General features: G+C 48.0%; 1 protein-coding gene across 1 annotated transcript in view; it reads right to left on the minus strand.

Annotated features, from left to right (window-relative positions):
- lrp2b (low density lipoprotein receptor-related protein 2b) overlaps positions 1-12,765 on the minus strand; it is a gene marked incomplete at its 5' end in the record, with an annotated part of 304,974 nt that overhangs the window by 67,080 nt on the left and 225,129 nt on the right. Inside the window, one exon of the mRNA XM_084323212.1 lies at positions 406-534. Within this exon, the coding sequence (XP_084179338.1) occupies positions 406-534 (129 nt within the window). The remainder of the gene's footprint in view (positions 1-405; positions 535-12,765) is intronic.

Here is a 12,765-nt window from a genome sequence, read left to right on the forward strand (position 1 = left end):
ACTCCAGTAAATCCTTTGACAAGACCTGAAAGCATTGAGTATCTGAATAAAGCTACCCTCATTTCCTTTTCTTTCTTTCTTTCTTTCTTTCTTTCTTTCTTTCTTTCTTTCTTTCTTTCTTTCTTTCTTTCTTTCTTTCTTTCTTTCTTTCTTTCTTTCTTTCTTTCTTTCTTTCTTTCTTTCTTTCTTTCTTTCTTTCTTTCTTTCTTTCTTTCTTTCTTTCTTTCTCACTAATGTCTAAGGAAAGTACCTAAAGTAAGTAACTCACTTAATATTAGTTTTTTCCATAACTGGGAAATGTTAGTGGGTATGTTAGGGTTGGGTGGGAGTTGATGGAGATAGGGGTGGGTTGATGTGGTTATTGTTGTTTGTGTTTGTTAAATCAGAGACCAGTGTGTGTCTCACCCCAGACGAGGGTTGACAGCTATAGCTGAGGGGTGTCCCAGGTCTGTCTTCACCAGGTGTTTCCTATAGCGACCGTCCAACATGGACACCTCCAACCTTTTCACCCTGGAGTCTGCCCAGTACAGGTTCCTAGAGAGAGAGAGAGAGAGAGAGAGAGAGAGAGAGAGAGAGAGAGAGAGAGAGAGAGAGAGAGATGGGGGGAAAGAAAGAAAGAAAGAAAGAAAGAAAGAAAGAAAGAAAGAAAGAAAGAAAGAAAGAAAGAAAGAAAGAAAGAAAGAAAGAAAGAAAGAAAGAAAGAAAGAAAGAAAGAAAGAAAGAAAGAAAGAAAGAAAGAAAAAAAAAGAAAAAAAATGACATTAAGGGGACTTACTGGATGATGTATTTTCATTTTATTTTATTTATTTTATTTATTTTATTTATTTTAAAATTTAAAATAAATTTATTATTTTATTTATTTTATTTATTTATTTATTTATTTTATTTATTTTATTTATTTTATTTATTTTATTTATTTTATTTATTTTATTTATTTTATTTATTTTATTTATTTTATTTATTTTATTTATTTTATTTATTTTATTTATTTTATTTATTTTATTTATTTTATTTATTTTATTTATTTTATTTATTTTATTTATTTTATTTATTTATTTTATTTATTTTATTTATTTTATTTATTTTATTTATTTTATTTATTTTATTTATTTTATTTATTTTATTTATTTTATTTATTTTATTTATTTTATTTATTTTATTTATTTTATTTATTTTATTTATTTTATTTATTTTATTTATTTTATTTATTTTATTTATTTTATTTATTTTATTTATTTTATTTATTTTATTTATTTTATTTATTTTATTACTTTATCACTGCATCAGACAGTGAACCATGAAATGCAGATCTGTGTTACTATTTCACATCCATAACAGTGACACAGATATGTTTGCCTACAGGACTCTGCTAAAGTAGATGCTATTTTGCAACACTACCTTCCTCCAATCCCATGGAGGTTAACAGAGAACACTGACATATTTATGCTGTCTAACTCATTAATATTCGACTGCACATTAACGTATCCAATTGACATAGAGATTGAAGCATAGTTGTTGTGAAGGATCAGATTAAACCGAATATATATATTTATTTATGGATATATATTTAATAGTATTTGTATATCGTTTGATATCCCTTGTATATTCTTTGTACATATACACTGAATATCCCTTTAGTCTACTACAGCCCATAATAGTTCATTCTCTCATTGGACAAGAACCTGGCGCCAGCAGACAGGCCCCTTGAGTCAAGTTCAATAGTGCCGACGAACATGTCCCAACTAGCCCCGGTTCCGCGTAGGAATACGGCTACCGAAATACGAATGGTACTATTTGTTCACCGTGCATATAAATAGGGCGCAAGTAAAGTAGAACTTTCTTTTAGTCCATTAGTCCTTTACCCTCCAACCTAGTAACAGACATGAAGCCTCACCCACGACCCACGTGTGGTGCAGTATGGCCTATTTTGGCCCCAGAATAGGCATTGAGACCTCGTGTAAATTCATAGCTGAATTGTCATAGTTTGGCACTGTACCGTCGAGTGGGACGTATTTCTATTAAGTTAATAATAGTCTATTATGTATGGTGCATCGTTCAGTTAGAGTTCTAAAGTGAGCAGCACCCCCATCGTTTCCTCGCGTTATCTAGAGTCTTAACCAGGCTGGGCAGACCACGCGTGGTGCTTTCATCCGAGGAGTTCTGGGCGAGGACGAGTGGACCTGCACATTGGATTACCTACCCGGACGACTGCTGAGCCTATACGGCATGGAATATCTATTTGCTTTGGGTGCTTTGATTTGTGGAGCGGATAACAGCCAACGCCAGTGAGTGTTGGAATTACCCCCGAGAGGAGCCCAGGTGAGACGGCGCTCAACCCAGACCGAGGCCGCCTCGCTTCTCCTTCGTTGTGGACCTACAGCTACCGTCTACAAGAGGGCCCAAGTGTATTCATCTGTGGATCAAGATCCTGCGGGCACTGTTTTCTGTACCTGAATTCTCCCCAGGAATCGTTGGCCAGATGGGATGCAGCTGACGGCTCTCCAAACCCCCCCCCCCCTTACTGACTTACAACCAGCAGGACCCCTTTAGTATCCCGCTATAATCCTTAAGTACCATCGCTATAGTTTCCCTAAAGAACCAGGTTGTATACTTGCTTCCTGCGTAACCAGAGATTGGACATTCAGTGTTGATTTGCCTACGAATACTCATTTGCCTTACAAGTGCATTCAAATCATAAATGTAATTAAGTGAATGTTGTATATACCTTTTGCTATATTAACCCTTCGACTGTTATATTTGTGTGGACCTGATTTCATATGTGGGAAAGTGTTCATCATACTTAGATATCGTGTACTGGATGGCCAGAAGTTAAAGTACATCAAGCGGTAGTGGTTTAATGATACCATACTTATCAATACAATCAGGGAATTGTACCCCTCAGTTACAATTGGTCCTTCGAGCCGGAGGGTAACTAGTGTAATATTAATATAGTGTTATTAATATTGAAATGGCCTATGATGAACACTCCACGAAACGGTCCTCCTAACGTAGAACGCCCGCGGCGCAGACGACAGACACCTCAGTACTTAGAGGATTACGCTGTCAGTCAACTACCTAGCCTTCTACAGACGGTAAACGCGGTAAAAGTAGAAAGTAAAATTATGTCTGACCTTAACGACCAGGTTACCCCGACCACAGAGGCCCTAGTGGGTTCTAATGTAACTGACCAAGCTCACGGTGGGGACCAGGAGGGAACAGACATGCCTTTACCCCCCGCCAATACCGAAGAAGTAGTCCCCGACCAGCTCCGGGAGGAAGACAACCCTCCAGAGGTGGAACCCTGCACGGAACAAGATGAGGAGAGCGCCGAGGAGATAGAGCTCCAGGACTCCCCAACGAGTACAGCCAGGAGCGGCTCACCTCTACAAGCGTCTTCCCCCAGCGAGGCGGAGAGGATGCTGTCACAGGCGTTCCTCGTCAGCCTGACAGCCTCTACCGAACGCGATCGACTCCAGGGTGAACGCGATCGACTTCAGGGTGAACGCGATCGACTCCAAACACAGCAACGGAGCGAAGAAGAGCACATACGCCTGGAGATGAGACGCCTTCAGACGGAAGAGAATATGGCAAGAGACCGGTCCGACACCCAGCGCGCCGCTGACGGTGCCCAAAGAGAAGCAGAGCGCGACATCGCTCTCATCCAGCGCGAAGCCAAGCGCGACAGACTACAAGCCGAGCGCGACAGACTACAAGCGCAGCTAATGGAGCAGCTGATCACCAGGGCAACACCCTCTCCCTCCGCCAGGGGTTCAAGGGCCTCGTCGAGACAACAGTCAAGGCAGCATCCCCTAACCGACCAAGCGACCCTGAACTTGACCACCAGAGAGAGCCTATACCCCCCGCAGACCCCCTTCCCCGACCGGTCCAAGCGAGACCCAGCTACAAGGAAGGAGCAGCATACACTGCGGAGAGGCTAAATAAACGACTACAGGATCTAGAGGACCTGACAGAAGAAGAAGAGGGAGAGGAGGAGAACCAAGCCCGACGACAGCACAGTACTCCACCGGACCAGGAGGTCCAGTACAGCCCAGGCTATACCCCCGCGGCGCTGCGCTACAGACCCCCGACTCTATTCACGGGTGAGCATGACGCACGACCAGCCCCGAGGAACAGCACCTGGACCAGCGGGCCATGGTACCCTGCCGGTACCAGCCCACAGAGAGGCGCAAGAGGAGACTCGCCTAGGAGGCCTCTCTCCCAACGCTCACCGATGTGCCAGCCATCCACGGCGTCATACATTGGCACACCGACGTTTCCAGACTTCACCCATGAGAATCGAGCACAGTACACGGAGCTCCGGATGTGCTTAGAGACAATGATGGTGGATGTCGTTGACGAACGCCACAAGTATGCAATATTACTGAAGCACCTGAAAGTACCCCGAGCGCACAATATAGCGCTAGCCTATGCCACCTCTACGACCCCATACACCGCGGCTCTAGCAGCGCTGGACCAGAGATATGGACATATATGGGATTACGTAATCCAAGAGATAAGGCATATTGACCGCCTACCCCCAGCAACAGACAATCGCTCACTAGACGACCTGTCTATAAAAGTGCAGTCCCTGGTAGGGATGCTGGGAGCGCAACGAGAAAAGGGTATGCACGAGCTATACGCCAACTCTAACGTCGAGAGGATTTTAGAGAAGCTGCCGCCCGCCAGACAAGAGCGCTTTAGGCGGCAAAGAGACCACCGTGATCCTAACGGTCCCGAACCATCCCTCCTCGATTTAGCCGACTTCCTGAAGAGAGAAGTCAGCAGCCTACGCTTGGATACATTCGTGCGGAGCACACCAAGCTCCAGAGAGGGACCTAGGAGAGTAAACGATGGAAGAAGATCAGTGACTGTCATGCACCAATCAGAATCAGTACCGAGCAGTAAGAACCACAGTACCCCCTCGAGAAAAGAGAAGTGGAAGATGGTGTGCCCGTACTGCGAGAAGGAACACTGGCTGTCACAATGTGACCTGTTCAAGAAGATGAATGCAGAAGAAGTGAGTCAATGGATAAAGTCCAACAGGCGCTGTTACCGATGTGCGCGCAGTCACATGGCAGCCGAGTGCCGCCTAAAGAAGAGGTGCAGTCGGTGTGACGGAGCCCACCTAGATGTCCTACACGACAGTAACAGAAGAAAGCCTGCACCTGCACCATCGAGCAGCACAAAGGCAAGTGTCATGTACATTGACCCCGCCAGCAGCAGCGGCGCCCAGGTGCTCTTAAAGGTAGTCCGTGTAACATTGAGCCACCAAGATAAAGTCATGGACACTTACGCCGTCCTTGATGACGGGTCAGAGAAGACCCTTCTCCTCGCATCCGCTGCGGCCCAGCTGGGACTGCGGGGGAGCGAGAACCAGATGACGATTCGGACAATAAGAAGAGATTTAAAGACGATAAAAGGCGAGAATGTCTCCTTCACTATCGCAGCAAGCGGGCAGCCAGAGAGACGGTATAGGATTACAAATGCTTTCACCAGCCAAGAAATAGGACTATCACAGTACACCTACCCCATCGCCAAGCTGATGGATAAATATGTGCACCTGCGTCAACTACCTATCCCGCTCATAGACGGCGCCACCCCGACCCTGCTGATAGGCTCCGACCATGCAGACCTCATAGTCCCGATAGACCGGGTCCATACAGGACCCAGAGGCTGTCCTGCAGCAGTCGAGACCCGCCTAGGATGGACACTACAAGGCCCCCTCGCTAAATCTCTCAACCGAACAGCAGCCACTAGCTGCCTCCACTCCAGAGTGACAGAAGAAGACACCACTCTCCTGCAGCATGTCGAGAGGCTATGGACACTAGAGACAATGCCCTTTAAGAATGAAAAGAAAGACATTCGTTCTAAAGAAGACATTTACGCCATAAACCTCCTCGAGCAAGGGACAAAGAGAGTCACAGTCGGCGGAGTGATGAGATACGCAACTCCACTCCTGAGGCGAGAGGGAATGCCCACCTTTCACGCCACGAAAGAAGCTACGGAGCGGTATCTATTGAACACAGAGCGGCGCCTAGCCAAAGACCCCGCTCAAGAGAGTGTGTACCGCGCTGAGATTGAGAAGCTAATCACAGCGAGACACGTAATGAAGATTGACATTAAAGAGGCCGATCAGACGACCGAATCATGGTACGTGCCGCACCACAAGGTCCACCACAACGGCAAGGATCGCATTGTGTTTAACTGCAGCTACCAGATCGGATCCCAGAATCTGAATAAAGAGCTCTTGCCCGGCCCCACACTCGGCCCCTCTCTACTAGGCGTGCTACTACGCTTCCGCCAGGACAAGGTGGCTATCAGCGGGGATATCAAAGGGATGTTCCTGCAGGTGAGACTAGTGGAGGAGGATAAGCCCCTACTGCGGTTCCTATGGAGAGAGAGGATCGGAGATGAGCACCCAGCCATCTACCAATGGGAAGTCCCCCCCTTCGGAACCACATGCAGCCCGTGCTGTGCTACATTTGCACTGCAGAACCACGTCGCAGAGGACCCAGCAGCAGATGAAGAGGTCCGACACAGTGTGAAGAACAGTTTCTACGTGGACAACTGTTTACAAAGCGTTTCGACCCAAGAAGAAGCCGAGGCTCTCCTACTCAAGCTACGCGCCTCCCTGATCAAAGGCGGCTTTGATCTCAGGCAGTGGGCCAGCAGCGACCCGCAAGTATTGCGCAGCCTCTCCCCCGCGGACAAGGCAGCCAGTAGCGAGACCTGGATGGCGACCATCCCCGGAGAAGCCCAAGAAATGACACTAGGACTAGTCTGGCGCTTCAAAACAGACTCGCTCCACTATAGACACAAACCCCTGACCACGGAGCAGGGAAGGTCGACGGCGATACCAACCACCAGACGGAGTGTGTACAGAACACTCGCCAGACAATATGACCCGTTGGGATGTATTCTACCTTACACCACCAGGGCAAAGATGATTGTACGAGCACTATGGGACATGGACCAGGGCTGGGACGACCCAATACCCGCACACCTTGCCTCCACATGGAGAGAGTGGGAGACGGAACTCCGCTCACTCCCAGGCGTCAACATACGCCGCAGCTACTTCCCACCCACAGTGAGGCCAGAGACATGCAAGATGGATCTACACGTCTTCAGCGACGCCTCCGAAGTAGCCTATGGATCTGTGGCCTACTTGCGTGCCCAAGAGAAGGGAGGAGAGATACACACCGCTTTCATCCTGGCTCGCTCAAGAATAGCCCCACGAAAGCAACAATCTATCCCGCGTCTAGAGCTCTGCGCAGCCCTAGCAGGAGCGCATCTAGCCACGTTAATCCAACGTGAACTCACCATCCCGGTGCAAAGAACAATCTTGTGGTCAGACTCTACGACAGTACTCACATGGATCAAGTCTGATTCATGCAGATACAAGGTCTTCGTGGGAGTCAGAGTCACAGAGATTCAAGAGTTAACAGAAGCAGCAAGCTGGCGGTATGTGGACACCAAACACAACCCAGCTGACGTCATCACCCGGGGAATGTCCCTAGATGACCTCACCCGTCACAACATCTACAGTGACGGACCAGAGTTCCTCAAGCTCCCGGAAGAAGAGTGGCCTACGCCCACCCCACGGGAAGCGAGTAAAGAGGAGGCTGAAAACAAGAAACCTATGTTCTGTGGATTGAGCACAGTCGCCTCCACAGACCCCAACATAGATGATTGCCTCACCCTACAGAGTGCGCAGCTAAAGACATTCCTGTGGCACCACCCAGAGATTCAGCCCACCACTGACATTTCAGCAGCTGACTACGAAGAAGCAGAACTTCTTCTACTACAACGAGCCCAGAGAGACTCGTTCCCCGATGAGCTAGACTGTCTACAGGGAGGAAAGCCCGTCCCATCAGACAGCAGACTGCTCCACCTGGCACCCGAGAGTGACGCCCATAATCTCATCAGAGTGGGTGGTCGTCTGCGGAGAGCCCCCGACCTACCGGATGACGTTAAGTACCCGATAGTCTTGAACAGCCGACACAAGGTCACAGAGCTGATCATAAAGAAATACGACGAGGATGTGCACCACGCAGGAGCAGAGAGAGTCTTCGCGGAGATCAGACGTCGCTATTGGATACTTCAAGGGAGAGAAGCAGTGCGACGCTTCCAGCGAACCTGTTTAGACTGCCGAAAGTGGCGCGCGCAGCCCAGTATACCGCGGATGGCTGACCTACCTCCCTGTCGCCTCCGACTCGGCGACAAGCCCTTTCACTCCACAGGCATGGACTGTTTTGGCCCGTTGTATATAAAGAAAGGAAGAGGAACCGAGAAGCGGTGGGGTATTGTATTCAAATGCATGACCACCAGAGCGATACATATCGAACTCCTTCCAACCATGAGCACAGACTCATTCCTTATGGCCTTCCGAAGATTCACATCGCGGAAAGGAAAACCGTCTACATTGTTGTCTGATCACGGGACAAACTTCAAAGGCGGAGAAAGAGAGCTGAGAGAGAGCTTCCAAGCTATGGGCCCAGAACTTAAGACCCACCTCGCTCCATCCCAGATTGACTTCCAGTTTAATCCCCCGAACGCACCCCACTTCGGTGGAACCTGGGAACGAGAAGTACGTTCCATAAAGACAGCCCTGTACGCCGTGCTTGGGGCCCAGACTGTGGCGGAAGAAGTCCTAATGACAGTCCTCACGGAGATCGAGGGAGTATTGAACTCCAAGCCCCTCGGTTACGTCTCAAGTGATGTAGCAGATGTCGACCCAGTCACCCCCAACACACTCTTGATGGGGCGGCTGGACCCCGCGCTACCCCAGACAATGTACAGGCCTGAAGAAGCGAACGGCCGAAGAATGTGGAGGTACAGTCAAGTACTGGCTGACAAGTTTTGGAATAGCTTCCTACTCCACTATCTACCGTATCTACAGACCCGCCAGAAGTGGGTAAAAGAGAGAGACAATTTGACAGAAGGAACAGTCGTCATGATTATCGACCAGTCACTACCCAGAGCTATGTGGCCGGCTGGCCGCGTAAGCAAAGTGATCACCGGTGCCGATGGCAAGGTCCGAGCAGCTGAAGTGCTCGTCCAAGGGCGAACTTACACACGACCCGTGGCGAGGCTAATAGAACTGCCAAGACTCCCAGACACTATCGATGACGACCATGACCCCATGACTTTGTGAGTTGACTGACCCTTACAGCGGACCTTGAGTGGTAGACAGTGCGGTTAATCTGTCTCTGCTTAGCTAATTAGGTGGGACTAATTAGGGGGCGGCTGTTGTGAAGGATCAGATTAAACCGAATATATATATTTATTTATGGATATATATTTAATAGTATTTGTATATTGTTTGATATCCCTTGTATATTCTTTGTACATATACACTGAATATCCCTTTAGTCTACTACAGCCCATAATAGTTAATTCTCTCATTGGACAAGAACCTGGCGCCAGCAGACAGGCCCCTTGAGTCAAGTTCAATAGTGCCGACGAACATGTCCCAACTAGCCCCGGTTCCGCGTAGGAATACGGCTACCGAAATACGAATGGTACTATTTGTTCACCGTGCATATAAATAGGGCGCAAGTAAAGTAGAACTTTCTTTTAGTCCATTAGTCCTTTACCCTCCAACCTAGTAACAGACATGAAGCCTCACCCAAGACCCACGTGTGGTGCAGTATGGCCTATTTTGGCCCCAGAATAGGCATTGAGACCTCGTGTAAATTCATAGCTGAATTGTCATAGTTTGGCACTGTACCGTCGAGTGGGACGTATTTCTATTAAGTTAATAATAGTCTATTATGTATGGTGCATCGTTCGGTTAGAGTTCTAAAGTGAGCAGCACCCCCATCGTTTCCTCGCGTTATCTAGAGTCTTAACCAGGCTGGGCAGACCACGCGTGGTGCTTTCATCCGAGGAGTTCTGGGCGAGGACGAGTGGACCTGCACATTGGATTACCTACCCGGACGACTGCTGAGCCTATACGGCATGGAATATCTATTTGCTTTGGGTGCTTTGATTTGTGGAGCGGATAACAGCCAACGCCAGTGAGTGTTGGAATTACCCCCGAGAGGAGCCCAGGTGAGACGGCGCTCAACCCAGACCGAGGCCGCCTCGCTTCTCCTTCGTTGTGGACCTACAGCTACCGTCTACAAGAGGGCCCAAGTGTATTCATCTGTGGATCAAGATCCTGCGGGCACTGTTTTCTGTACCTGAATTCTCCCCAGGAATCGTTGGCCAGGTGGGATGCAGCTGACGGCTCTCCAAACCCCCCCCCCCCTTACTGACTTACAACCAGCAGGACCCCTTTAGTATCCCGCTATAATCCTTAAGTACCATCGCTATAGTTTCCCTAAAGAACCAGGTTGTATACTTGCTTCCTGCGTAACCAGAGATTGGACATTCAGTGTTGATTTGCCTACGAATACTCATTTGCCTTACAAGTGCATTCAAATCATAAATGTAATTAAGTGAATGTTGTATATACCTTTTGCTATATTAAACCTTCGACTGTTATATTTGTGTGGACCTGATTTCATATGTGGGAAAGTGTTCATCATACTTAGATATCGTGTACTGGATGGCCAGAAGTTAAAGTACATCAAGCGGTAGTGGTTTAATGATACCATACTTATCAATACAGTCAGGGAATTGTACCCCTCAGTTACAATAGTACTCTTTAATGACATGTTGTACATACACAACACTAGTTGTTCAGTTTCAAGTTGACTTAACACTAACACATCATGGCTCTGGATTACGACTGGAACCACAACAACATGGCTACACCTACCGGTATGCCACAACATTATGAATGGCATGGCATAGGTGAATTCTTGTGTTTTAATTAATGACCTTATGACTGAGCTTGCATGGTATAGCAAAGCCCCATAAATATAATAAAAAATGTAAATAGTCTGTTCTGCTTCATGGCTTACATACCTTCTAAATATAATTTTGTTGTTTGTTTGGTGTGTGTTTAAATGGTTAAAACTAGTAAGGAGTGAGGCGGTTAGGTGGTCGAGCGGAGATTGCGTTCGTCACCAGCCCCGGAGCTGTGAGCTTGATTCGCCTGTTCGAATCCAGCTCACAGCTCCGGGGTTGTCACCAGCTTGGCTGGCCGTCTGCACTGATACAATTGGCTGTATCAGAGGGTGGGAGAAGCTGGCGGGGTGGGTCCGGGTCGTTGTAAACAGCGACTCCTACAGTTCGGTCGGGGCGCCTGCTAAGCGCGGATTGGACGTGAGGGGGATAGTGTGGTCCTCCCACACGCTACGCCCTCTCAATGAGAATCCGCGCTGCCAGGTGAAAAGAAGCGGTGATTGGCTGGACGTGTGTCGGAGGAAGCACGTGGTAGCCTCCACTCTCCCAAATGATCTGACTGTGGGGGGTAAAGCGCAGCGACCAGGAAGGGACTGGGAATTGGCATACGACTAACATTGGGATGGGAGAAAATCGGAGGAAAATGGAGGGGGAAAAAGACCAATTTTTTTTTTTTAAACTAGTAAGGAGTAAAAAGAACACTAAAAATAGTAAAAAAAAAAAAAAAAAAAAAAAAAACATCAAATAAGAAGGGCTAAAGCTGGTAAAAGAACATAAAATGTGTGGAGCTAAAACTAGATAACAATCAACAAAAGGCTCTATTAAAAAGATGAGTTTTGAGACCCTAACGACCCTAACTAACTCGTGGGGCGGTGTGGCTCAGGGGTAGAGCGGGTCGTCCAATGATCGAAGGGTTGGTGGTTCGAATCCCGCTCAAGCCCATGTCCATCCCACTGCCGTTGTGTCCTTGGGCAAGACACTTAACCTACTTGCCTTGTATGAATGTGTATGCATGTGAATGAATGTTGGTGGTGGTCGGAGGGGCCGTAGGCGATGATTATTCGCCACGCTTCCGTGAGTCTGCCTCAGGGCAGCTCTGGCTGCAATTGTAGCTTACCACCACCGGTATGACTGTGTATGAATGAATAATGGACTCTGTAAGCGCTCTGGGGTCTCTGGGGTGTCACGAAGAGCGCTATATAAATCGAATCCATTATTATTACTAACTACCAAACGGTTAACCCTTTCACTGCGACAATACACAGAAGGTTAACCCTTTCACCGCTACACGACAGCCGGTTAACCCTTTCACTGCCACACTACAGAAGGTTAACCCTTTACTATCACACTACCGACGGTAACCCAGCTACATCCCTCCATCCCCAGTGCTCTCTCTCCTCCTTCTCCCCAGTGGATGTTCCGCTGGTCATGAAGCTGGTTACCAGAGCCAAAGCTTCCACCTGCTCCCTCGACCCCATGCCTAAGGTACTGGTCAAGGCCTGCCTTCCTACCCTCTGCCCCATCATAACGGACATCATCAACTCCTCTCTGTCATCTGGAATAGTTCCCTCCTGTTTCAAAACCGCCTCCATCACTCCCATCCTAAAAAAGCCTGGTTTGGACCCTGAGGTGCTGGACAACTACCGGCCGATCTCCAACCTTCCTTTCCTAAGCAAAACCTTGGAAAGGGCAGTCGCCGCCCAGCTTCATCAACATCTGTCCAACCATGAGCTCTACGAACCCCTTCAGTCAGCCTACCGAGCACATCACAGCACAGAGACCGCCCTCATCAAGATCACTAATGACCTCCTCCTTGCTGCAGACTCCGGACACATCAGCCTCCTCATCCTTCTCGACCTCTCTGCGGCGTTCGACACAATATCCCACTCAGTCCTCCTCAAATGCCTCTCCGACAACCTAGGCATCACCGGTACAGCTCTGTCATGGTTTCATTCATATCTCACAAATAGA

The sequence above is a fragment of the Notolepis coatsorum genome (assembly GCF_963971535.1).
Source record: "Notolepis coatsorum genome assembly, chromosome: 10".
NCBI lineage: Eukaryota > Metazoa > Chordata > Actinopteri > Aulopiformes > Paralepididae > Notolepis > Notolepis coatsorum.